The 27,740-nt window shown below is 40.6% G+C and overlaps 1 protein-coding gene across 2 annotated transcripts in view; it reads right to left on the minus strand.

The window, feature by feature from the left end:
• Positions 1–1,831: 1,831 nt before the first annotated feature.
• The window catches only part of RASSF6 (Ras association domain family member 6), a 118,509-nt gene continuing 92,600 nt past the window's right edge, over positions 1,832–27,740 (minus strand). The window contains exons 3-11 of one of the 2 annotated variants that reach the window (XM_053703316.1): positions 27,407–27,485; positions 26,180–26,328; positions 18,692–18,783; positions 16,478–16,662; positions 10,790–10,891; positions 8,358–8,373; positions 7,231–7,349; positions 7,047–7,144; positions 1,832–3,826 (exon numbers count right to left, since the gene is read on the minus strand). In XM_053703316.1, coding sequence (XP_053559291.1) covers positions 3,751–3,826; positions 7,047–7,144; positions 7,231–7,349; positions 8,358–8,373; positions 10,790–10,891; positions 16,478–16,662; positions 18,692–18,783; positions 26,180–26,328; positions 27,407–27,485 — 916 coding nt within the window. In that variant the 3' untranslated portion in view covers positions 1,832–3,750. Of the gene's footprint in view, positions 3,827–7,046; positions 7,145–7,230; positions 7,350–8,321; positions 8,374–10,789; positions 10,892–16,477; positions 16,663–18,691; positions 18,784–26,179; positions 26,329–27,406; positions 27,486–27,740 lie in introns of both variants that reach the window. The other variant, XM_053703315.1, reaches the window with a different exon arrangement.

A 27,740-nucleotide genomic window follows, 5' to 3' on the forward strand; every position in this document is an offset into this window, starting at 1 on the left:
CTATGGTCATCCATCCGGAGCGGAGCGGCAGGATCCTGAAGACCTCCGACGCGGAACATCCATCCTGGCCGACGACTGAACGACGAATGACGGTTCCTTTAAATGACGTCATCCAAGATGGCGTCCCTCGAATTCCGATTGGCTGATAGGATTCTATCAGCCAATCGGAATTAAGGTAGGAATATTCTGATTGGCTGATGGAATCAGCCAATCAGAATCAAGTTCAATCCGATTGGCTGATCCAATCAGCCAATCAGATTGAGCTTGCATTCTATTGGCTGATCGGAAAAGGGCCCTGTTCAGGGATGGTAAGGTAAAAGAGCTTTGAACTTTAGTAATTTAGAATAGGGTAGGGCATTTTTTATTTTGGGGGTCTTTGTTATTTTATTAGGGGGCTTAGAGTAGGTGTAATTAGTTTAAAATTGTTGTAATATTTTTCTTATGTTTGTAAATATTTTTTTATTTTTTGTAACTTAGTTCTTTTTTATTTTTTGTACTTTAGTTAGTTTATTTCATTGTAGTTATTTGTAGGAATTGTATTTAATTTATTTATTGATAGTGTAGTGTTAGGTTTAATTGTAACTTAGGTTAGGATTTATTTTACAGGTAATTTTGTAATTATTTTAACTAGGTAACTATTAAATAGTTCTTAACTATTTAATAGCTATTGTACATGGTTAAAATAATTACAAAGTTGCCTGCAAAATAAATATTAATCCTAAAATAGCTATAATATAATTATAATTTATATTGTAGCTATATTAGGATTTATTTTACAGGTAAGTATTTAGCTTTAAATAGGAATAATTTATTTAATAAGAGATAATTAATTGTGTTAGATGTAAATTATATTTAATTTAGGGGGGTGTTAGTGTTAGGGTTAGACTTAGCTTTAGGGGTTAATACATTTATTAGAATAGCGGTGAGCTCCAGTCGGCAGATTAGGGGTTAATAATTGAAGTTAGGTGTCGGCGATGTTAGGGAGGGCAGATTAGGGGTTAATACTATTTATTATAGGGTTAGTGAGGCGGATTAGGGGTTAATAACTTTATTATAGTAGCGCTCAGGTCCGCTCGGCAGATTAGGGGTTAATAAGTGTAGGCAGGTGGTGGCGACGTTGTGGGGGGCAGATTAGGGGTTAATAAATATAATATAGGGGTCGGCGATGTTAGGGCAGCAGATTAGGGGTACATAGGGATAATGTAAGTAGCAGCGGTTTACGGAGCGGCAGATTAGGGGTTAATAATAATATGCAGGGGTCAGCGAAAGCGGGGGCGGCAGATTAGGGGTTAATAAGTGTAAGGTTAGGGGTGTTTAGACTCGGGGTACATGTTAGAGTGTTAGGTGCAGACGTAGGAAGTGTTTCCGCATAGCAAACAATGGGGCTGCGTTAGGAGCTGAACGCGGCTTTTTTGCAGGTGTTAGGTTTTTTTTCAGCTCAAACAGCCCCATTGTTTCCTATGGGGGAATCGTGCACGAGCACGTTTTTGAGGCTGGCCGCGTCCGTAAGCAACTCTGGTATCGAGAGTTGAAGCTGCGTTAAATATGCTCTACGCTCCTTTTTTTTGAGCCTAACGCAGCCTTTATGTGGACTCTCAATAACAGAGTTATTTTTATGGTGCGGCCAGAAAAAAGCCGGCGTTAGCTTTTCGGGTCGTTACCGACAAAACTCTAAATCTAGCCGTAAGCTTTTTAAATGTAAGCTTTGTTGATCCAGTGGAAAGGTAACGTAGAAATATTTGTGACAAAACAACACATGGATCGTGTTGGCTTGGCATTTTGTAAATTCATTTTCAGACTGCTTTAAACAATAAGATCACTGGCAAGAATGTAAAAGATTCATGTGTACTGTATTGTAACTATTTTTATATTTGCCAAATTGCAGGTTGTTTTTACTGATTATGTATACAACAATATCTAATTCTCAGTTTCTTACCAAATGAATTCAGTATTATTCAAAGGGATTTATTGTTAATGCTGAATATTGTACTTGTAATTACTGAGAATATGACAATGAAAACTCACACTCTTGAGACAAGTTACATTTTACTTAAAGGGACATAATATCCATTATTTTTCTTTCATGATTTAGATAGAACATCAAATTTTAAACAACTTTCTAATTTACTTCTATTATCATATTTTCTTAGTTTTCTTGTTATCCTTATTTGAAAAGTAGAAATGTAAGCTCAAGAGTGTGCACGTGTTTGCGGCACTATATGGCAGCAGTTTGCAACAATGTTATACATTAGCAGGAGCACTAGATGGCAGCACTATTTCCTGTCATTTAGGGCTTCAGGCATGTGCACACTACCTACCTAGGTATCTCTTCAACAAAGAATTACATGAGAATTAAATACATTTGATAATAGAAGTAAATTGGAAACTTTTTTAAAATGGTATTCGCTATCTGAATCATGAAAGACATTTTTTGGGTTTAATGTCCCTTTAAAGGGACACTGAACCCAAAATTTTTCTTTTGTGATTCAGATAGAGCATGCAATTTAAGCAACTTTCTAATTTACTCCTATTGTAAAATTGTCTTCATTCTTTTGCTATCTTTGTTTGAAATGCAAGAATATAAGTTTAGATGCCGGCCCATTTTTGGTGAACAACCTGGGTTGTTCTTGCTGATTGGTGGATAAATTCATCCACCAATGAACAAGTGCTGTCCAGAGTTCTGAAGCAAACAATTAGCTTAGATGCCTTCTTTTTCAAAAAATTGATATTAGGAGTAAATTAGAAAGTTGCTTAAAAATGCATGCTCTATCTGAATCACAAAAGAAAAAAAAATGGATTCAGTGTCCCTTTAACTAATATCATATAAAAGGTCTTCAGAAATAAAAAAAATTACCGTCTTGGAAAACCGATGCATTATCATGAAATTGAATGTCCTGAAAGTTGTAAAATGACTTTTTCCTATCCAAACAGTTTCCTGCTTGAAAAAAAATAATTTGAATATCAATATTTTAAGGTCTACTAAATTTGAACACAACTTGGACCACAGTACTTGGTTTTTGACGTTCTGCTGTCATATTTGTTATTACATGGAGATCTTTAGTGTTCAGGAATACGGCTTTTCTTGCACAATACGTGTGCAATACACTTATATGTTTTATTTACATGTGAGAGTGACAACTCTTGAAGTGTATGATGATATGTATAACAAAAGTCTCCACAACAAACTGAGAAATTAAAATATGAATTGATTAAACAAAAAATATAAATTAACATTGCTTTAAGTCATGGAGTGCGGACAAATGCAAATTCACCAATATTATATACTAATTCCTCAAATGTTAGTGAAGGAATCTCACATGTTTATAATTCTTTTTTTAAATTTAGAATCCGAAGCAATGTTGGATTTAGTAAACATCTGCCCAATTCAAAAAAGAGTTTGGACTTAGACTTTACAAACATGTAGGATTGATATATGATTATGTGAAGATTTTCTTTCAGGATCTTGGTGCTTGAGAAAATTGGAGTCCTCCTGGTGATCCAATTCACAAGTCTGGTCTGCTATACAGTGAAGTGGTTTTCTGGCAACATCCTCCATCTAAACTTCAACATATCAAATGTTTAATTTTAGTTTAACATTTCTAGACATGTCTTCTTGAATCTCTTTAAGATGTATTGCTCCATAATCCAATATATCTTCAACAGTAGCACAAACTATATTTAGTAGTATCTACTATTTTCATTGTCAATATGCAACACCATTCCAGTTCCTTTCTTCAAGAAAGCAAATTGTTATACGGTAGTTTCTGTCTTTTTTATAATTTTGCTGTTAAGGTAGTGTTGTATTTGGACTTTTTCTTTCAAATACCTAATTGAAAGAAGAGATAAAAAAATGATTAAGTAGTTGAAGAATAATATATTAAATTCATTTTTGATCATTTACATCTGGTCCTAAATTACCCCAGCAAAGCAGATAAGATAAACAAGCTCAAACATTATTTCAAAGGATATGTCCCTGAACAGCACAACAAAGCAAATTGTATCAACATAATGCTTCTAAAGTACTTATTTTATAGTGACATTTTTTGCAGTTTGAAACAATGATATATGCTTTTTAAATATAAAAAATGACATTAAAAAACTCTTCAAATATTAATTCTTTAGAGTATACCATTTTGTTTAAATGCTCAAATGTTTGTATTTACTATTTTTTCTACTGATTTTTAAACAGTGCAAATCATAAACCTACCCACATAGATCATGAGCTAGGTTTATAAAGCTGCATTCACAGCTTTTAGAGCTATGTGGAGCAAGTTTTTTTTAAAGTTTTTAATATCTTTTTCCTCTCCGCAACCTCAGAGATAGTGAGGTCAATCACCCAGCCAATCTCTCATTTGGGGTGAGTGATATGCCCAGCTCTAGCACAATTGGTTGCGCAGAATCAAGGGGCAACAATACATTTCGCATTGCGAAACTGTCCGTCTGCAGGCCTGGTAAATTTTGCCCCATATAAAGGTGTTTTTTTCCACTAGATGATGAGATTTCAGAATTACCTCTATTTTATAGAACTAAAAAAAGAAAACCTAGAATGATTTTGCATGATTTTCAATAATGTGCATAGTAAACAAAATATTCAGAGTACTTTTACACTCTGCAATCAGACAATATATGATTCCAAATTTATTATAAATTGACCTTTCCAAAAGACCAACATGTAGCACTGTATACTAATGTTTCCAACATAAATTAGAAATTGATTTTATTTAAAACATTTTGTCATTTTGCACATATTGCAAAAAAAAAATCCAAATGTACTATTACTCCCATTCCAGTCCAGATATCTTTTTATTTAAAGGGATTTTCATATATGTTCACAGAGAACATAAATGGAACTTACAAGTCATTGAAAACTACATGGTTTTGTAAATTAACCCTGTATTGTCCATCACAATATTTTAACAAATCAATAGGTCTGTGTAAGCCTTTGAGGGTATAGAGCTTTTAATCTCAGCCTTTATTTATTATACCCTCTGTAAAGCACTGAAGATTCACTGAAGAATAAATTATCTGTGTTCTAAAGACCCCATAAATTGCTCCATAACTTGTTCGTTTCCTCTGAGGCTGCGGTCTTCAATCCACCCTATCCAATACGTTCAGGCTGATTGACACCCCCTGCTAGCGGCAGATAGGAAGCGGCATTATATGAATGTGAAGCGGGTTGCCCGGCTGTGTACATAATCCTTTTAGCTTTCATTTATTTTTACATAAAGAGAAAATGGCAGGATTGTTAGCTTGTGCAAAAGTAAATCCAAAACTGTGTTAAGCTCAGAAGAAATTGTGATATACTGTTATTGTTTGTATTTTCCTGAAATGTACCACTGCAAATTGTGCAGCAGTGACCCTGAAACATGCTATATAATGATTGCCTTAAACAGTCTTGTAGCTACTGTAAATCTGATCTCTGCTTTTCCAGGGTAAAGAAACACAGATAATTTATTCTTCAGTGACTCTTCAATGCTTTACAGAGGGTATAATAAATAAAGGCTGAGATTAAAAGCTCTAAACCCTCAAAGGCTTACACTCTATGAGGTAGATGTTGGGCACACAGATAGGTTCCCAGTTATTAATGCACAAGAAATAAATTTCCTAATAAAGGGGTAGATTTATCACAGGTCGAGCGGACATGATTTAAATGCAGACAACATACGCTGTAACATTGCACAAGCATTTCTTGTGAAATGCTTGTGCAATGCCGCCCCCTGCACACTCGTGGCAGTCAATCATCCAGATATTATGACCACTGGTTCTTAACTTCCGTTTCATGTGAGCCTGAAACGATGGGCGTAGAATGCAGCATCCGCTGAATAATAAATCTACCCCAAAGTCTAAAGTGTGAGGGCCGCAACTTTCAAAATGAGCTGATTGAGGACCTGTGTCTATTGAGGATATTACTTTACAGCATCAAAAATTTGTCTTGGATGGGAATTCTTCTTTATAAGACTAAGTAATAGGTTTCTCTAAAAAAGCACATTTTGAGGGTTTTTTTGTTGATGATTTGTGGAGGAGAGTTTCACAATGTAAGAGAAGGGTAAATAAGTCAGAAAGATACAAGAGGGTGGTAGCAATGATAGAGAATGGAAAGCACAGATCAGAAGCTGATTAAAGGAGATGGGGAGTATATAAAGATGAGACAAGTGATACAGTAGTAGTTGCACGGTGGAGGTAAGTCATATGCGTTTTAGACCTTTGTTTAATTATTATAAACATATATAATTTATTCAGTTCAATAAATGGATCTGTCATACATTTTCACTGTGGATGCCTAAACTACAAAACAGAAATGAGAAATATATTTTCTGAAAATAAAAAAATCTTGTATGTGTAGGTTATTAATGCAAATTAAAATAGATTTCTAAAACAGGTTTACCGGAGGTGCATTTATATCTTTAAACACACACAATTCTTTCTTCCCTCACTACTGATAACTTATATCAGTGATTAAAGTTTTTTTTTTCTTGTAGCCACCAATCAGCAAGTTCTACCCAGGGTCCTGAACCAAAAATGGGCAGGCTCCTAAGCTTACATTCCTGCTTTTCAAATAAAGATACCAAGAAAATGAAGAAAATTTTATAATAGGAGTAAATTAAAAAGTTGAGTAAAATTGCATGCTCTATCGGACTTATAAAATAAAATTTGGGTTTCATATCCCTTTAACCAACAAAAACAGTGGGAGGGAACAGTGCCTGCAATCATTAAAAAGGGGAACAGCTAGTTTCTTTGGAAGGAAGTTCTATAACATTTTTATAGGAGCTGAGGTCCTAATTACAACTGAGGTCCTAAGTTACTGTAGCTTAGTCGTAGCTAGTTGCCTTTGCCCATGTTAAATAGCAGTGTTGTATATTACTTTATTTTAGTGTACATAAACTAATAGGTATAACTATGCTGGAGTCTGTTTCCCTATGTTTAAAAGCCTATTATCTTATATCCTCTGCTGATGCCAATTTTAAATGAATTGCTAGAGTAACCATCTTGTAGTGTTTAATATCCCTTTAATAAACCAGGAACAAAGTTAAATTGATTGAACTTACTTGTTAATTGTCCTTTTAATCTCCATTTCTTCTTCATCGTTTAACTTTTTCAAGATAGATTCCAGTAGGGGAAGATTAAATTTTATATACTGTGCTACCTATTAAAGAGAAAACAAAGGATGTCATTTTATATTTTAGCCATATCTGACATCTAATTACTATAAGGAGGGAATACTTAACGTACATCACTGCTTATTTCCTCTACTTCTTTGTCCATGAGGTACATCCTTGCTATATGTCCTGAAGGACCTTGTAACAGCCTTTCCCAGAGAGGACAGTCACTGTTTTTCAGTTTTTTCTTTTCTAGCAATGAAATATACATGCACAGAACAGACTATATAAAGATAACGTCTTTGTTTCTGTTGTAACTTCATAGACACATATGAGACACATTTTCATTGACATGTGATAATGTTAAACCAAACGTTAAAGCATTTGAAAGTGATTCAGCATAGCTGTAGAAAAGCTGACTAGAAAATATCTCCTGTACAACTCTATGTAAAAAGGGAAGACATTTTACTTAAAAATGTCCTCAGTAGCCTCATTATATTATAAAAGGACTTCAAGCAGCCAATTATAGCCCAGGGACTTGCAAGAAGTGTGCATCTGACATGTGCAGGCACAGTCATGTTATTTCCATCCTCAGTTTTAGGAAACTTACTATGAAATCTCACAAGATTTTAGTGAAATATCATGAGATCACAGTAAAACAAATTTTGACCTCAGCATTGATGAAACTGATTGACTGTTTTTTGGGTTGTTGTTTTTTTTTTTTTTAAACATGCAGCTGATAGCAGCTTAAGGATAACTGTTCACAGAGTACTCTATTTACTGCCTAGAGCAAAAGACACAAGGGCATATTTATGAAGGTCTGGCTGACCTAATCCGACACTGCGGATCAGGTCCACCAGACCTCGCTGAATACGGCAAGCAATACACTCGCCGTATTCAGCATTGCACCAGCAGCTCACAAGAGCTGCTGGTGCAACGCCGCCCCCTGCAGACTCGCGGCCAATGGGCCGCCAGCAGGGGGTGTCAATCAACCCGATCGTACTCGATCGGGTTGTATTGTGGCAATGTGTGTCAGCCTGCTCAGAGCAGGCGGACAGGTTATGGAGCAGCGGTCTTTGTGACCGCTGCTTCATAACTGCTGTTTCTGGCGAGTCTGAAGACTCGCCAGAAACAGGGGCCATCAAGCTCCATATGAAGCTTGATAAATAGAGCCCTCAGAGTCAATAACATTCATGTGTATTAAACATACAAAGTAATTCTCACCTCCTGAAGCATGTATAATATATAGTGCAAACTCACTTGGACTGGTCTCAATCTGTAGGATAAAAAATGATGAAGATAATTTGCAAAACAATCCAAGAAGAAGTTGCCATTGATTACTCAAATGAAGTTCTAGTAATTACAAAGCAATTGCCTTCTTCAGAAATCATTAACTGAGAACTTTAGCAGATAATTTTTTAAGTTGCTGAAGCTGCCACATTATAACTTCAAAATAAATACAATGATGTACACTAATAAAGGGTCTGTCAGAACCATACATATATACAATGACATGAGAAAACAGGAACCACATTTATATTGGGAGAAAACAAGCTATAAAATATCTATACAGTATGGGGCCTATCTATCAAGCTCCGAAAGGAGCTTGACGGCCCGTGTTTCTGGCGAGTCTTCAGACTTGCCAGAAACAGCAGTTATGAAGCAGCGGTCACAAAGACAACTATTCAACCCGATCGAGTACGATCGGGTTGATTGACACCCCCTGCATATGCAAATGAGGTTCACAATGACTCACTTTTTTACTTTTAGCCTGCTTTTTAAGGCAGACTTCCCTTTACGCCATAGCATCGCCGCATTACACAGCTTTTAAGCCTAGCTAGGGTTAGTACAGTAATGTGGCAATGCTATGGCGTAAAGAGAAGTCTGCCTTAAAAAGCAGGCTAAAAGTAAAAAAGCAAGTCATTGTGAACCTCATTTACATATCTCACCCCGAATCCTTTGTTGCATTGGAAACAATGTAATCAGAGAGTTTCTGTGGTAAAAGCAAGTCTTCTGACTTGTCTAGATTTGTAAATAGTTTACTCAATGAGTTATTTTCTCTACATTTTGTATTTAGTGGAGGATGTTAAACTCACTTTTCACCTCCCCATAATTTTAATTGCTGTTATATATATCTGTATATAGCTATACCTATATATAACTATATATATATATATATATATATATATATATATATATATATATATATATATATATATATATAGGTAGAAACATATATTTGTTTAAAAAAAATCAGATATGTAGAAATATTTAATTATGAATAAATAGAACATATTCCATTATGTAAAGAACATAAATATTCTTTTTTTCATGTCGGGTTAGCGCTAATGAGAATTTGTTATGGTGTTTGCGCAAGAGTGGGGTGTTTTTTTTCCACTTTTTTTTCTCCATTGACCTCTATGGGTGAATATGTAACTGTGCTTCCTACACATTATAAACTTCTATGGAGAGGACAGTAAACTACATGACAGATATTGCTTAATAGCTAAACCAATGGTGTTCTAATAATAGTGGTTTACTGTCTTTAGGTCTTACAACTGCTACATTTTACAGCAGTATTTTGGATAGCATTTAAATGCAACACTTTAAGGGACACTGTACACTAGATTTTTCTTTGTATAAATGTTTTGTAGATGATCCATTTATATAGCCCATCTTGAAGTGTTTTTGTAAAATGTATAGATTTGCTTATTTTTTTAATAACATTGTGCTGATTTTTAGACTCCTAACCAAGCCCCAATGTTTTAGATGTATACTCATGTCTACAGATTCCTGCGGCTCCTGTTTGTATAATCTGTCTTTTCATATGCCGGGAAGCGGGGGAAGGGGGCAATGTCTGCTGTTCCTGTTTTCCAAGCCCCTTTCACTAGGTGTCCCAGCCTAACCTCATCAACAGTGCTAATCTGGGATCTTCTTAGTTTTTAAAAGGTTTTATACTGGATTTTTAGTATCTGTACATATTTTTCTTCATAGTAGTGTCTATTACATGCAGTTATGTGAAAATTGGTGTATACTGTCCCTTTAGCTCACCACTTGTAATACAAATACAATGGGGCATATGTATCAAGCTCCTTATGGAGCTTGATGCCCCGTGTTTCTGGCGAGCCTGCAGGCTCGCCAGAAACAGCAGTTATGAAGCAGCGGTCACAAAGACCGCTGCTCCATAACCTGTCCGCCTGCTCTGAGCAGGCGGACAGACATTGCCGTAAATCAACCCGATCTAGAACGATCGGGTTGATTGACACCCCCCTGCTGGCGGCCGATTGGCCGCGAGTCAGCAGGGGGCGGCTTTGCACCAGCAGCTCTTGTGAGCTGCTGGTGCAATGCTGAATATGGCGAGCGTATTGCTCACCATATTCAGCGAAGTCTGACGGACCTGATCCGCACTGTCGGATCAGGTCCGCCAGACTTTGATAACTAGAGGCCAATGAGCGCTTGTGTTTATAGTGCTTCCTTGTATAAGGTAAGCTAAAAAGATTCAGACTTGTTAATATGCAATACCAGATTGTGCATCATATCTTGTGCAAGGTCATCCAAAATAAAACATACTCTGTACTATTAAGTGTGCTCAACTTGTAATCTATTCCTCTGTATTTTGTGAAAATTGCTCATGTTGTCATGACAGCAGTTAAATAGCAAAGTATATAATATGTTTTATATTTGCTACATACCATAAACTTCCGCAACAACTGCTCGATTACTTGTTCTGTTTTCATATTGCTGTCTATCATAACTTTTGTTTCCGATCCAAATGCTGGAGTAAATATTGATGTCTGGGGCAAAAAAATAGATAAATATATATATATATATTTAAGCAGCTAATCACTTTCAATTTAGAACAATATATTTATTTCAAAATTCTAGAGATGGCTATCGGCTAGATTTAGAGTAACGACCCGCGTAGCTAACGCTGGCTTTTTTCTGGCCGCACCTTTAAAATAACTCTGGTATTGAGAGTCCACAGAATGGCTGCGTTAGGCTCCAAAAAAGGAGCGTAGAGCATATTTAACGCAACTGCAACTCTCGATATCAGAGTTGCTTACGGACGCGGCCAGCCTCAAAAACGTGCTCGTGCACGATTCCCCCATAGAAAACAATGGGGCTGTTTGAGCTGAAAAAAAACCTAACACCTGCAAAAAAGCCGCGTTCAGCTCCTAACGCAGCCCCATTGTTTGCTATGGGGAAACACTTCCTACGTCTGCACCTAACACCCTAACATGTACCCCGAGTCTAAACACCCCTAACCTTACACTTATTAACCCCTAATCTGCCGCCCCCGCTATCGCTGACCCCTGTATATTATTTTTAACCCGTAATCTGCCGCTCCGTAAACCGCCGCTACTTACATTATCCCTATGTACCCCTAATCTGCTGCCCCTAACACCGCCGACCCCTATATTATATTTATTAACCCCTAATCTGCCCCCCACAACGTCGCCTCCACCTGCCTACACTTACTAACCCCTAATCTGCTGAGCGGACCGCACCGCTATTATTATAAAGTTATTAACCCCTAATCCGCCTCACTAACCCTATAATAAATAGTATTAACCCCTAATCTGCCCTCCCTAACATCGCCGACACCTAACTTCAATTATTAACCCCTAATCTGCCGACTGGAGCTCACCGCTATTCTAATAAATGTATTAACCCCTAAAGCTAAGTCTAACCCTAGCACTAACACCCCCCTAAGTTAAATATAATTTTAATCTAACGAAATTAATTAACTCTTCTTAAATAAATTATTCCTATTTAAAGCTAAATACTTACCTGTAAAATAAATCCTAATATAGCTACAATATAAATTATAATGATATTATAGCTATTTTAGGATTAATATTTATTTTACAGGTAACTTTGTATTTATTTTAACCAGGTACAATAGCTATTAAATAGTTAAGAACTATTTAATAGCTAAAATAGTTAAAATAATTACAAATTTACCTGTAAAATAAATCCTAACCTAAGTTACAATTAAACCTAACACTACACTATCAATAAATAAATTAAATACAATTCCTACAAATAAATACAATGAAATAAACTAACTAAAGTGCAAAAAATAAAAAAGAACTAAGATACAAAAAATAAAAAAATATTTACAAACATTAGAAATATATTACAACAATTTTAAACTAATTACACCTACTCTAAGCCCCCTAATAAAATAACAAAGCCCCCCAAAATAAAAAAATGCCCTACCCTATTCTAAATTACTAAAGTTCAAAGCTCTTTTACCTTAGCAGCCCTGAACAGGGCCCTTTGCGGGGCATGCCCCAAGAAGTTCAGCTCTTTTGCCTGTAAAAAAAAACATACAATACCCCCCCCAACATTACAACCCACCACCCACATACCCCTAATCTAACCCAAACCCCCATTAAATAAACCTAACACTAAGCCCCTGAAGATCTCCCTACCTTGAGTCGTCTTCACCCAGCCGAGCCAAATTCTTCATCCAAGCGGAGCAAGAAGAGGTCCTCCATCCGGTAGAAGTCTTCATCCAAGCGGGGCAGAAGAGGTCTTCCATCCGATTGAAGTCTTCATCCAAGCGGGATCTTCTACCGTCATCCATCCGGAGCGGAGCGGCAGCATCCTGAAGACCTCCGACGCGGAACATCCATCCTGGCCGACGACTGAACGACGAATGACGGTTCCTTTAAATGACGTCATCCAAGATGGCGTCCCTCGAATTCCGATTGGCTGATAGGATTCTATCAGCCAATCGGAATTAAGGTAGGAATATTCTGATTGGCTGATGGAATCAGCCAATCAGAATCAAGTTCAATCCGATTGGCTGATTCATCGTTCAGTCGTCGGCCAGGATGGATGTTCCGCGTCGGAGGTCTTCAGGATGCTGCAGCTCCGCTCCGGATGGATGACGATAGAAGATCCCGCTTGGATGAAGACTTCTACCGGATGGAGGACCTCTTCTTGCTCCGCTTGGATGAAGAATTTGGCTCGGCTGGGTGAAGACGACTCAAGGTAGGGAGATCTTCAGGGGCTTAGTGTTAGGTTTATTTAAGGGGGGTTTGGGTTAGATTAGGGGTATGTGGGTGGTGGGTTGTAATGTTGGGGGGGGTATTGTATGTTTTTTTTTTACAGGCAAAAGAGCTGAACTTCTTGGGGCATGCCCCGCAAAGGGCCCTGTTCAGGGCTGGTAAGGTAAAAGAGCTTTGAACTTTAGTAATTTAGAATAGGGTAGGGCATTTTTTTATTTTGGGGGGCTTTGTTATTTTATTAGGGGGCTTAGAGTAGGTGTAATTAGTTTAAAATTGTTGTAATATATTTCTAATGTTTGTAAATATTTTTTTATTTTTTGTAACTTAGTTCTTTTTTATTTTTTGTACTTTAGTTAGTTTATTTCATTGTATTTATTTGTAGGAATTGTATTTAATTTATTTATTGATAGTGTAGTGTTAGGTTTAATTGTAACTTAGGTTAGGATTTATTTTACAGGTAAATTTGTAATTATTTTAACTATTTTAGCTATTAAATAGTTCTTAACTATTTAATAGCTATTGTACCTGGTTAAAATAAATACAAAGTTACCTGTAAAATAAATATTAATCCTAAAATAGCTATAATATCATTATAATTTATATTGTAGCTATATTAGGATTTATTTTACAGGTAAGTATTTAGCTTTAAATAGGAATAATTTATTTAAGAAGAGTTAATTAATTTCGTTAGATTAAAATTATATTTAACTTAGGGGGGTGTTAGTGCTAGGGTTAGACTTAGCTTTAGGGGTTAATACATTTATTAGAATAGCGGTGAGCTCCAGTCGGCAGATTAGGGGTTAATAATTGAAGTTAGGTGTCGGCGATGTTAGGGAGGGCAGATTAGGGGTTAATACTATTTATTATAGGGTTAGTGAGGCTGATTAGGGGTTAATAACTTTATTATAGTAGCGGTGCGGTCCGTTCGGCAGATTAGGGGTTAATAAGTGTAGGCAGGTGGAGGCGACGTTGAGGGGGGCAGATTAGGGGTTAATAAATATAGTATAGGGGTCGGCGGTGTTAGGGGCAGCAGATTAGGGGTACATAAGGATAACGTAGGTGGCGGCGCTTTGCGGTCGGCAGATTAGGGGTTAATTATTGTAGGTAGCTGGCGGCGACGTTGTGGGGGGCAGGTTAGGGGTTAATAAATAAAATATAGGGGTCGGCAGTGTTAGGGGCAGCAGATTAGGGGTACATAAGTATAACGTAGGTGGCGGTCGGCAGATTAGGGGTTAAAAAAATTTAATCGAGTGTCGGCGATGTGGGGGGACCTCGGTTTAGGGGTACATAGGTAGTTTATGGGTGTTAGTGTACTTTAGAGTACAGTAGTTAAGAGCTTTATGAACCGGCGTTAGCCCAGAAAGCTCTTAACTACTGACTTTTTTCTGCGGCTGGAGTTTTGTCGTTAGATTTCTAACGCTCACTTCAGACACGACTCTAAATACCGGAGTTAGAAAGATCCCATTGAAAAGATAGGATACGCAATTGACGTAAGGGGATCTGCGGTATGGAAAAGTCGCGGCTGAAAAGTGAGCGTTAGACCCTTTTTTGAACGACTCCAAATACCGGCGGTAGCCTAAAACCAGCGTTAGGAGCCTCTAACGCTGGTTTTCACGGCTACCGCCAAACTCCAAATCTAGGCCTATGTGATTTAGCAGATTCCTTAAAAAATAATCATATATTATAAAAGGCCAGGTATATTTGTCAGCAGCTGTCATGCGCAGTAGAGACTGCGCAAGGACAAACATACCTAGCCGTATGGAAGGATCAGTCAGTGAGAATCAGACAGCAGAGAGGGTGGGCGGGAGAGGGTGTGAAGGGGAGTGGCCAACTGGAGCGGGTGTGATGGGAGGCGTGACCAGGCGGGAGCGGTCGTGACAGGGGGGCATGACGGGGGCATGGTCAGGTGGAAGCAGGCGGGTGGGACCGCTGCACTGCAGAAAATGGCCCGTGTACATGGGCTTTAGGACTAGTTAAATATATTTTCCTTCAATGTATCTTTTAGCTTATTATTTGTATTTATTAAATATATGATCAATATAATCTTTTAGATTTTTTTTTGTTTTATTTAAAAGGAAAATGTACATTTGTCATGTTTCCATTTAAAATAAGCATTTCAAAATGTATTACATGTTTTAACTGATAGTCATGTGCTGAGTAAACCTAGTTTTCAGGCCTGTCTACCCCAAATATGTGATTTTTTTAAATCAATTTTTTATAATGAAAATAAATACTGCAGTATGCACCAATCATATTATGCTAGGTACTGTTTTCATTGAAATAGTTTTATTTTAGTTTTGCAAAATGAGTGTACTCTGTGCTTTGATACAAAGGGGCCGATTTATCATCAGTCTGTCGGACATGATCCGCTCAGCAGATCATGTCCGACAGACATTGATGAATGCTGAACCTTGACAATCTGCACTGCATGCCTATGCTTTGTACCTATTACATTGTCCTCAATCTCTCTGCTTTTACTATCCTCCTTTGCCCATTTCCACCTCTAACATTAAATTGGGGCTGCTTGACGTCACAAACAGTTTTCTTGGAATAAACAGTGCTCCTCAAATCAATAGCTAAAGGCAACAAAGCACAGCATTTCCTGTGAGTGCACGCTGACAAGGCTACTGTCAAGCCTTCCAATACTGAAAAGTCCACACACAGCAGACCTAAAATGAATGACCTTTATTCTAAAGGAAACAGGGTTACAAAAATAGTGAAGCTTTGGGTCTCACCCCCTTAATCATGCTCAAATCAATAGCTGGAAGCTGTACATTTTTCAAAAACAGAGTACGCAAAGCATGTTCTGGTTGTTGTCTATAGGATGAACGGAACCCCCCATCTTCACAAAATTAAATAGAAAAAAAGCTTCAGGTGATTGAAGGAGGCCAGAAAGTCAGTGTGAACAAGTGTGAGGGGGAACTCAAAGCTACTTCAGAGGAGTATTCAAATAAAAAAAAAAATACTTTTTAATGCAGGGTTATAATTTTAAAGGGACAGTAAACACATTTTAATTACCAGACATTTCTGTTGTGCAGCTATAGAATAACATACCAGCAAAGTCTTATTGTTTTTAAAACAAATTAGCAATTATTTTTAGGTAGCCAAGCTCCACCCATCATTTGCCTTATCTGGAGGAGCCAATCTGGGCTTTAGTCTACATACAAAAAAGCTAGCCATTATTGTTTCATAGCTAAAATACACGAAAAGGGAGCACAATATTTAATGAGAATATATTACAAAGGTGTTTAATTTTATCAAAATCTCAAGATGTTTACTGTCCCTTTATGGATTGATGCCCCTTTAAAAAGTGAGGCACTGTCCAAACTTTTTTTATTACAAAAGACTAGATCATTATACCTGATAGTTGTAGAAATGTCCATTGATAGAAAATCTGTGCTGCGGTACATTTGCTCTACCAGGAGCCTGTGGTCTAATTCTTTTTTTCACCAATGCTGCATCACTCATAGTTCGGTACAGTGACGGTGAATCAGGATCATTTGTCAGTTTAGGCCTGAGCGTACTGCTGTCGTAAGGCGAATAGCCTGAAGGAATGGAAGAAATTAGTTACATTTTACAATAAAAATAAGACATGGAAGTTTATGGCTGACAGTACAGAAAATGAATGTGATAATGAGTTGTGTCATTTACATTTACAGTTCAGTTATCTGGAACATTAAAACCATTTTAATATAAGTATCTGAAAATAGTCCCTGCATTGCAAAAGATCTGCAAACATAAAAAGATATATATTCTAAAATGATGTGACACTGCCATCTTGTAATCTTGCTGTCCCTCTCTAACTAGTCTACAAAAATGAATGAAGTGAGTTCATTTCAGGACTGGATTGGCCTACCTGGATACCGGGTCATTTCCCAGTGGGCTTCTACAGGGCTGCATCAGATGTGGACCAGTGTGAGCTAAGGGAACATGATTCACTGCAAGCAGAGAAATGTTAGGGCCAGGGGGGGCGTTTCTATGGCTTCATTGGGACAGACTGGGCTGGAGTGGTAATTGCCCCATGGGCCACAATCATTGGGCCATCCTAACAATTGATTTTAATATTTTTCTCATACCCATATTATTGCAACCATGTCGGTCATTTTACCAACACTGCGGAACTGCTTGCCCATAACCAGAGGCGTAACTAGAAACCACAGGGCCCAGGTGCAAGAATCTAAGAAGGCCCCCCCTACCCCCACCCAAAAAAAATTGAATTTGATACATATCTTTTTTTTTTAACATTTAACACAGAAAAAAAAATGTGAATCAGATTACATGTCTGCAAAAGGAGGTACCCTTTGCTCACAGTCTGTGAGATGGTCTGACCCCCTATTACTGTATATAGTGACACTGTTTAACCCACCAGTACTGTATATAGTGAGTTAGTGACACAGTCTGTAATCTGCCGGTGAGATGGCTGGCCTAACCCTACCCACCCCAGTACTTTATAAAGTGACCACAGTAGTCAGTGACATGGTCCAGTCCCCCCGTACTGTATATGTAGTACTGTATAGGGACCCCCCGCCCCCCATGCTGTAGTAAAAATGTCTGTAATTTGCTAGTTCCACAAACATACACACATACATGCATAAATACACACACAGTCATATACTTACACACATACACACACACACACATAAACACCAATGGGTAAAACAGAAACACTAACCCCTGTAGTCAGAGACACTAGTGAAGCATCATGTCACACTCACATGATATCAGTGCAGGCAGTGGCAGGTCAACGTTTTTTATTGAAGCTGGGCCCCCACCCTCAGGGGCCCAGTCGCAGTTGCGACCTCTGCACCCCCAGTAGTTCCGTCCCTGCCCGTAACCTAACACACCTCAGCAGTCCCACCTTCACAAACTCTCCTTTTACTGGCTTCCTCCACTATTCCTGCGCCAGTGCAGTCAATCTGTGATCTGCAGCAAGTTGTGCATGGTAAGGCAGGCTAATAAGCAGAGATTGAGCTGGCCCACATTGATGGTAGTGCAATTGTTTAGGCCTAAACAGTAGTGTGTGTGTTTGAGAGAGTGTTTGTGTGTGTGAGAGAGTGTGTATGTATGTGAGAGAAAGTGTGTGTCTGAGAGTATAAATATGTGCGTATTAGAGTGTGAGTGTGTGTGTTTAAATAGTTTGTGTGTGAGAGAGAGAGAGTGTGTGTGAGAAAGTGTGTGTGAGTATATGTATGTGTGTGTATGAGAGAGTGTGTAAGGCTGTGCATAAGAGTGTGCGTAAGAGTGCCTTTCAAAATTTCTGTGAGGTACCTCACAGTATTGACAAGACTTTTTAGATAATTTTGCCTGAGACGAGTGATTGTGACCATTGGGTCATTATTTAGACACATGGTAAGCATTAATTAGCCTTTTAAGTTGTAAGCAAAAACTAATTAGACATGTCTTATCCACACTACCCAATCCTTAACCACTTTTATAGACATATTCACTTTTTACATTATGCAAATTATCTTATCTTTATTAATTGTAGGTGCCTTATCATCGCATTGTAGCCTTTAATAATTATATGTAAATGGTATTTTTAAATGTAAAGTGAATGGACAGAAACATATTTACCATTCTTATCTTCTGCTTCATCATCTGAGATCTTTGTTGTCTCCTCACTTATACGGTAAAGATCATCAAATTCTCCCCAGCGCATCATTCCACTGAAACAAATAAAATTATTTTATATATTTTTTTAACTGTATATACTATATAGGCCCATATAAGAGCTGGATAGTTCTAATATAAAATTGGAAGTGTTTATCCTATATTATAAAAGGCCAAGTGTTTGTCTGAAGCCGTCATGCGCAGTAGAGACAAACACTTGGCCTTGAGATAGGGAGCGCGAGGTACACAGCATACAAGCAGCTGTGAGATAGGGAGCGCGAGGTACACAAACAGCTGTTTATGGCCGACGGGAGCGTTGCGATGGGGGCGTGGCCGGGCGTCGCGAGGGGCGTGGCCGGGCATCGCGAGGGGCGTGGCCGGGTGGGTGTCGCCGCGATGGGGCGTGGCCGGGCGGGGTCCCGCGATGTGAACATAGAGCCAGAGAGGGAGCAGGAGAGGGGGCGAGAGAGACAAAGGGGGGGGGCGAGAGAGACAAAGGGGGGGGGGGAAGAGAGACAAGGGGGGGGAAGAGAGACAAGGGGGGGGAGAGAGACAAAGGGGGGGGAGAGAGACAAAGGGGGGGGGAAGAGAGACAAAGGGGGGGGAAGAGAGACAAAGGGGGGGGGAAGAGAGACAAAGGGGGGGGGGAGAGAGACAAAGGGGGGGGGGAGAGACAAAGGGGGGGAAGAGAGACAAAGGGGGGGGGGAGAGAGACAAAGGGGGGGGGAAGAGAGACAAAGGGGGGGAAGAGAGACAAAGGGGGGGGAGAGAGACAAAGGGGGGGAGAGACAAAGGGGGGGGAAGAGAGACAAAGGGGGGGGAAGAGAGACAAAGGGGGGGGAAGAGAGACAAAGGGGGGGAAGAGAGACAAAGGGGGGGGGAAGAGAGACAAAGGGGGGGGAAGAGAGACAAAGGGGGGGGAAGAGAGACAGAGAGACAAAGGGGGGAAGAGAGACAAAGGGGGGGGGAAGAGAGACAAAGGGGGGGGAGAGAGACAAAGGGGGGGGAAGAGAGACAAAGGGGGGGAAGAGAGAAAAAGGGGGGGGGAGAGAGACAAGGGGGGGGGAAGAGAGACAAAGGGGGGGGAGAGACGGGGGGGGAGAGAGACATAGGGGGGGGGAAGAGAGACAAAGGGGGGGGGGAGAGAGAGACAAAGGGGGGGGGGAGAGAGACAAAGGGGGGGGGGAAGAGAGACAAGGGGGGGGAAGAGAGACAAGGGGGGGGGGAGAGAGACAAAGGGGGGGGAGAGAGACAAAGGGGGGGGGGAGAGAGACAAAGGGGGGGGAAGAGAGACAAAGGGGGGGAAGAGAGACAAAGGGGGGGGAGAGAGACAAAGGGGGGGGAGAGACAAAGGGGGGGAAGAGAGACAAAGGGGGTGGAGAGAGACAAAGGGGGGGGGAAGAGAGACAGAGAGACAAAGGGGGGGAAGAGAGACAAAGGGGGGGAAGAGAGACAAAGGGGGGGAAGAGAGACAAAGGGGGGGGGAGAGAGACAAAGGGGGGGGAGAGAGACAAAGGGGGGGGGAGAGAGACAAAGGGGGGGAAGAGAGACAAAGGGGGGGGAGAGAGACAAGGGGGGGGGAAGAGAGACAAAGGGGGGGGAGAGACGGGGGGGAGAGAGACATAGGGGGGGGAAGAGAGACAAAGGGGGGGGAGAGAGACAAATGGGGGGGGAGAGACAAAGGGGGGGGAAGAGAGACAAATGGGGGAGGAAGAGAGACAAAGGGGGGGAAGAGAGACAAAGGGGGGGGGGAAGAGAGACAAAGGGGGGGGAAGAGAGACAAAGGGGGGGGGAAGAGAGACAAAGGGGGGGGAAGAGAGACAAAGGGGGGGAAGAGAGACAAAGGGGGGGGAAGAGAGACAAAGGGGGGGGAAGAGAGACAAAGGGGGGGGAGAGACAAAGGGGGGGGAGAGACAAAGGGGGGGGAAGAGAGACAAAGGGGGGGGGAAGAGAGACAAAGGGGGGGAAGAGAGACAAAGGGGGGAAGAGAGACAAAGGGGGGGGGAAGAGAGACAAAGGGGGGGAAGAGAGACAAAGGGGGGGAAGAGAGACAAAGGGGGGGGAAGAGAGACAAAGGGGGGGGAAGAGAGACAAAGGGGGGGGAAGAGAGACAAAGGGGGGGAAGAGAGACAAAGGGGGGGGAAGAGAGACAAAGGGGGGGGAGAGAGACAAAGGGGGGGAAGAGAGACAAAGGGGGGGAGAGAGAGACAAAGGGGGGGGAGAGAGACAAAGGGGGGGGAGAGACAAGGGGGGGGAGAGAGACAAAGGGGGGGGAGAGAGACAAAGAGGGGGAGAGAGACAAAGGGGGGGGAAGAGAGACAAAGGGGGGGAGAGAGACAAAGGGGGGGGAAGAGAGACAAGGGGGGGGAGAGAGACAAAGGGGGGGCGAGAGACAAAGGGGGGGGGAGAGAGACAAAGGGGGGGGAAGAGAGACAAAGGGGGGGGAAGAGAGACAAAGGGGGGGAAGAGAGACAAAGGGGGGGGGGGGGAGAGAGACAAAGGGGGGGAAGAGAGACAAAGGGGGGGGGAAGAGAGACAAAGGGGGGGGAAGACAGACAAAGGGGGGGGGAGAGAGACAAAGGGGGGGAAGAGAGACAAAGGGGGGGAAGAGAGACAAAGGGGGGGGAAGAGAGACAAAGAGGGGGGAGAGAGACAAAGGGGGGGGAGAGACAAAGGGGGGGGGAAGAGAGACAAAGGGGGGGGGGGAGAGAGACAAAGGGGGGGGAAGAGAGACAAAGGGGGGGAAGAGAGACAAAGGGGGGGGAGAGAGACAAAGGGGGGGGAAGAGAGACAAAGGGGGGGGAAGAGAGACAAAGGGGGGGAAGAGAGACAAAGGGGGGGGAAGAGAGACAAAGGGGGGGAAGAGAGACAAAGGGGGGGAAGAGAGACAAAGGGGGGGGAGAGAGACAAAGGGGGGAAGAGAGACAAAGGGGGGGAGAGAGAGACAAAGGGGGGGAGAGAGACAAAGGGGGGGGGGAGAGACAAGGGGGGGGAGAGAGACAAAGGGGGGAGAGAGACAAAGGGGGGGAGAGAGACAAAGGGGGGGAGAGAGACAAAGGGGGGGAAGAGAGACAAAGGGGGGGAGAGAGACAAAGGGGGGGGAAGAGAGACAAGGGGGGGAGAGAGACAAAGGGGGGGGAGAGAGACAAAGGGGGGGCGAGAGACAAAGGGGGGGGAGAGACAAAGGGGGGGGAAGAGAGACAAAGGGGGGGGAAGAGAGACAAAGGGGGGGGAAGAGAGACAAAGGGGGGGAGAGAGACAAAGGGGGGGGAAGAGAGACAAAGGGGGGGGGAGAGACAAAGGGGGGGGGAAGAGAGACAAAGGGGGGGGAAGAGAGACAAAGGGGGGGGGAAGAGAGACAAAGGGGGGGGGAGAGAGACAAAGGGGGGGGAAGAGAGACAAAGGGGGGGGGAAGAGAGACAAAGGGGGGGGGAGAGAGACAAAGGGGGGGGAAGAGAGACAAAGGGGGGGGGAAGAGAGACAAAGGGGGGGGGGAGAGACAAAGGGGGGGGGGAGAGAGACAAGGGGGGGGGAAGAGAGACAAGGGGGGGAGAGAGACAAAGGGGGGGGAGAGAGACAAAGGGGGGGGAGAGAGACAAAGGGGGGGGGGGAGAGAGACAAAGGGGGGGAGAGAGACAAAGGGGGGGGAGAGAGACAAAGGGGGGGGAGAGAGACAAAGGGGGGGGAGAGAGACAAAGGGGGGGGGGAGAGAGACAAAGGGAGGGGGAGTCAAAGAGGGGGGAGAGAGAGAGCAAAAGAGGGGAGAGAGCCAAAGAGGGTGGGGGAGAGCAAAAGAGGGGAGAGAGAGAGCAAAAGAGGGGAGAGAGAGAGCAAAAGAGGGGAGAGAGAGAGCAAAGGAGAGGGGGGAGAGAAAGCAAAAGAGGGGAGAGAGAGAGCAAAGGAGAGGGGGGAGAGAAAGCAAAAGAGAGGGGGGAGAGAAAGCAAAAGAGAGGGAGGAGAGAAAGCAAAAGAGAGGGGGGAGAGAGCAAGGGGTGGGACCGCTGTACTGCAAAAAATGGCCCGTGTACACGGGCTTTAGTACTAGTTAATAATAAAGGGAATAAATCTTCAGAAACGTATTGGTTATGAGTGTTGTAAAGGGCATTATGGTTGCTTATATTTACTAAGATGTTTTTGTAAGCAGCCTTTTACTGAAGAGATTTCTCTCATACACACTTATCTTAGAGTTAGATTTAAAGGGACATAAAACCCAATTTTTTACTTTCCTGATTCAGATAGAGCATGCAATTTTAAACAACTTTCTAATTTACTCCTATTGTCAATGTTTCTTATTTCTCTTGGTATCTTTATTTGAAAAGCAAGAATTTAAGCATAGGAGCCGGCCCATTTTTGGTTCAGCACCTGGGTAGAACTTGCTAATTGGTGTCTAAATGTAACCACCAATCAGCAAGTGCTACCTAGGTGCTGAACAAAAATGGTCAGGTTCCTAAGCTTACATTCCTGTCTTTTCAACTAAAGATACTAAGAGAACGAAGAAAAATTATATGCTTATATTTTCACATAAGCTCTGGCTGAAAATTGTACTTTTCAAGGTTAATGCAATAACTTCATTATGGATTGGCTATATTGAAGCTCCAATTGGATATGGGCTGGATTATGAGTAGACCGCTACTTATCGCTCCTGCTAACATGTTAACACTTCTAGATGTAAGCTTTTTGCAAACGTCTGGTAGCGTTCATATTACAAGTTAAAAGTAAAAAGTTCTAATAACATACAATGCACAACTTCTCTTCTTCGTAATCTTTGAGAAAGCGCAGGACATGTGCAAAACGCGTCAGATGACATAAGCACCTTGCTGATTGCTAACCGCGGTGTGAGTTTTCAACTTTTTACTGTTTACTAATACATAATGAACTTTTAATCTATGCGTTCAAATTGAACTTTCTTACCCTTTCCAGGAGTTACTCTCTTTTTATTTATTTATATATACAGGTGAAACTCGAAAAATTAGAATATCGTGCAAAAGTTCATTTATTTCACTAATGCAACTTAAAAGGTGAAACTAATATATAAGATAGACTCATTACATGCAAAGCAAGATAGTTCAAGCCGTGATTTATCATAATTGTGATGATTATGGCTTACAGCTCATGAAAACCCCAAATCCACAATCTCGGAAAATTAGAATATTACATGCAATCAATAAAACAAGGATTGTACATACCTGTAGAACAATATCGGACCTCTGAAAAGTATAAGCATTCATACTGTATGTACTCAGTACTTGGTTTGGGCCCCTTTTGCAGCAATTACTGCCTCAATGCGGCGTGGCATGGAAGCTATCAGCCTGTGGCACTGCTGAGGTGTTATGGAAGACCAGGATGCTTCAATAGCGGCCTTCAGCTCTACTGCATTGTTCGGTATCATGTCTCTCATCTTTCTCTTGGCAATGCCCCATAGATTCTCTATGGGGTTCAGGTCAGGCGAGTTTGCTGGCCAATCAAGCACAGTAATCCCACGGTCATTGAACCAAGTTTTGGTGCTTTTGGCAGTGTGGGCAGGTGCCAAGTCCTGCTGTAAAATGAAGTCAGCATCCCCATAGAGCTCGTCTGCGGAAGGAAGCATGAAGTGCTCCAAAATCTCCTGGTAGACGGCTGTGTTGACCCTGGACTTAATGAAGCACAGTGGACCAACACCAGCAGATGACATGGCTCCCCAAATCAACACAGACTGTGGAAACTTCACACTGGACTTCAAGCACCTTGCAGTGTGTGACTCTCCATTCTTCCTCCATACTCTGGGTCCTTGGTTTCCAAATGAGATGCAAAATTTGCTCTCATCAGAAAAAAAGACTTTGGACCACTGAGCAACAGACCAGGTCTGTTTCTCTTTAGCCCAGGTAAGACGCTTCTGACGTTGTTTGTTGTTTAGGAGTGGCTTGTCAAGAGGAATACGACATTTGAAGCCCATGTCCAGGATCCGTCTATGTGTGGTGGCTCTTGTGAAAGTCCCCAACAATTTTGAATGGCCTTTACCTGACAATCCTCTCCAGGCTGCAGTCATCAATGCTACATGTGCATCTTTTTCTTCCACACTTTTTCCTTCTACATAACTTTCTATTAATGTGCTTTGATACAGCACTTTGGGAACATCCAACTTCTTTTGCAATTACCTTTTGAGGCTTTCCCTCCTTATGGAGGGTGTCAATGATGGTTTTCTGCACAACTGTCAGGTCAGCAGTCTTTCCCATGATTGTGATTCCTACTGAACCAGACTGAGAGACCATTTAAAGGCTCAGGAACCCTTTGCAGGTGTTATGGCTTAATTAGCTGATTAGAGTGGGACACTTTGAGCCTAGAATAGTGCACCTTTTCACAATATTCTAATTTTCTGAGATTGTGGATTTGGGGTTTTCATGAGCTGTAAGCCATAATCATCACAATTATGACAAATCAATGCTTGAACTATCTTGCTTTGCATGTAATGAGTCTATCTCATATATTAGTTTCACCTTTTAAGTTGCATTACGGAAATAAATTAACTTATAATATATATATATATATATATATATATATATATATATATATATATAACTATGCATGTACATAAAACTATACATAGGTATAGATATATACAGATATATATATAGGAATATCTATTTAAAAATACATAGAACATATTCCCCATGTGAAGAACATTGGAATGTGAAATGTGAAATGTTTACAGTAAATACACAATATAACACGTTATTAAATATGAATATTGCATAAATATGTTTTTAAATGTTTTGAGGTACTTAAAGGGATAGTCTAGTCAAAATTAAACTTTCATAATTCAGATAGAGCATGCTATTTTAAGCAACTTTCTAATTAACTCCTATTATCAATTTTTCTGAATAGGAGATAATGCAACTGTGAAAAAAAGTGGTCTATTGATATATGTCTTCTTATTTCCTCTATGTTGTTAATATATCACATTAAAACACTTGTATACATTATCCTTATATCTGAATTTATATTAAAGGGATATAAAGCTGTAATAAGAAAATACTGATTCTTGCCAATGACTATAGCCGAAAATTAAATTAAACACAACAAACTAAAGTCAGTTCCAGACTACCAATGCACTACTGTTTTGGATATGAATACACTAGGTTGTCAGTTTATTGCTGCTTCAGTACAGACTATTATCAAGCCCCGTATGTATCTGTTTCCCACGGAGCCTTCACGAGAAATGCTTGTTTTATGATAAACACCGACAGCATATGCTGTCAGCATTTTTCGATGTCCGCTCGCACTCTGATAATTCGGCCCCAATAACTGTATGTTTAAGTCTCCTGCAGGAGTGAAACATATTGAACAAGTTCTTATTGAAGCTTTATGTCCCTTTAATAGTGAGCAATGTTCCATATTAACAAAAATATGACAGAAAAGTACATTTGAAATGCATTCTTTTTGTTTTTTACTTTCCATGGTAGGAACAACAAATACCTTTTTGCAATCGATGATCCAATAACTTCAGGCAGCTGTATTGATTCTGTGGAGATACATTTTTCATCTTGCATTTTGAATCGTATGGGTCGTTGAACACCCCAAAGAATATCTATAAGCCCAGAAACAATAATTTGTCCATTTTCTGCCTGAAATTATACTTGTGTTAGTAAACTGGTCATACAACAATAGCACAGTTCAGTTTATGAAAATATGTCAAGGTATATTATGTAAATACTCATTTGAAAGATGCGATTGTTCTTTTACTTCCTGTGTACTTACAGTTCACAACAATCAGCGGGATTATGTAGCTGTATAACTGAATAAGATACACAATTTACAGCATTAAAGGGAACTGAAACCCAACATTTTCCTTTCATGATTCAGATAGAACATTTCATTTTAAATGGTTTTCCAATTTACTTCTTTTATCAAATTTTCTTCATTCTCTTGGTATCCTTTGTTTAAGGAAGAGCAATGCTTTACTAGGTTCTAGGAGATAACCTAAAGCATCTGGTAAGCCATTGAAAAGAGGTATATATGTGCGGCCACAATCACTAGCTACACCCAGTAGTGCTTTTCTGCCCCTAAGCCTACCTAGGTATGCTTTTCAACAAAAGATACCAAGAGATGGATAGATAATAGACATAAACTGGAAAGTTGTTTAAAATTGCATGCTCTATCTGGGTCATGAGAGTTTAATTTTGACTTTACTGCCCTTTTAAGCACAATTATTCAAAGGAAGACAATAGGTAATGGGTGTTTTTTTCAGAATTCAGCGTTTGTTTGCTTAACGAATGCCGGATATTGTCACATGCAGCAGTAATTAGCTTTTTTCAGTGTCGCATATATAAGTATGAAAGTGCAACAGACAAATATCTGTTGTACATTCTCACTGATATCTCCACAGCTACAGTAAATAGAACCGAATGCCACTGTCTGCGGCCACGTTAACTACTACCACTAAGCACATTTCCTCTAGGCATTGGGGTTCATTTGGGGAATTCGGCATTTGCTTGCTAAACGAATACCAAATTCCAAAACAATGCCAATGCCTAGAGGAAATGTGCTTAGTATCAGTGTGTAAATCAGAGGAGTTGAACATAAGTGGCATTTTGCTGTTAGAGCATTTTAAATTATACATTGGACTTTACTTTGCCACTGCTAACTTTGTACCCATCTATTTCTTTTCAGTTAAGCATAAACAACAACAAAATAATGACTTACTTGGCAATATGACATCTGTAAGTTCTCTTGAGTCTTATAATAACAGTTATATGTTTTCAGCAGAGCATCAAGTTGGCTCCTATATAAAAGAAAAATGTATACATTATTAAATTATGATAATCTGCATGATTAATACGGTTTTCAATATTTTTTATGTATTTACATTAAATCAATTGTGTAAAATATGACATCTCATTCATTGTTTTATAAATTTGCTCCACTGACAAACATATTTGCATATAATATTCTTTAACATACCCACCATTGCGACATGCTAAAAGAACTAAACTGGCTGACGCTGGAATCCAGACGCACCCTCCATCTTTCCTGCCTT

The sequence above is a fragment of the Bombina bombina genome, chromosome 2 (assembly GCF_027579735.1).
Source record: "Bombina bombina isolate aBomBom1 chromosome 2, aBomBom1.pri, whole genome shotgun sequence".
NCBI lineage: Eukaryota > Metazoa > Chordata > Amphibia > Anura > Bombinatoridae > Bombina > Bombina bombina.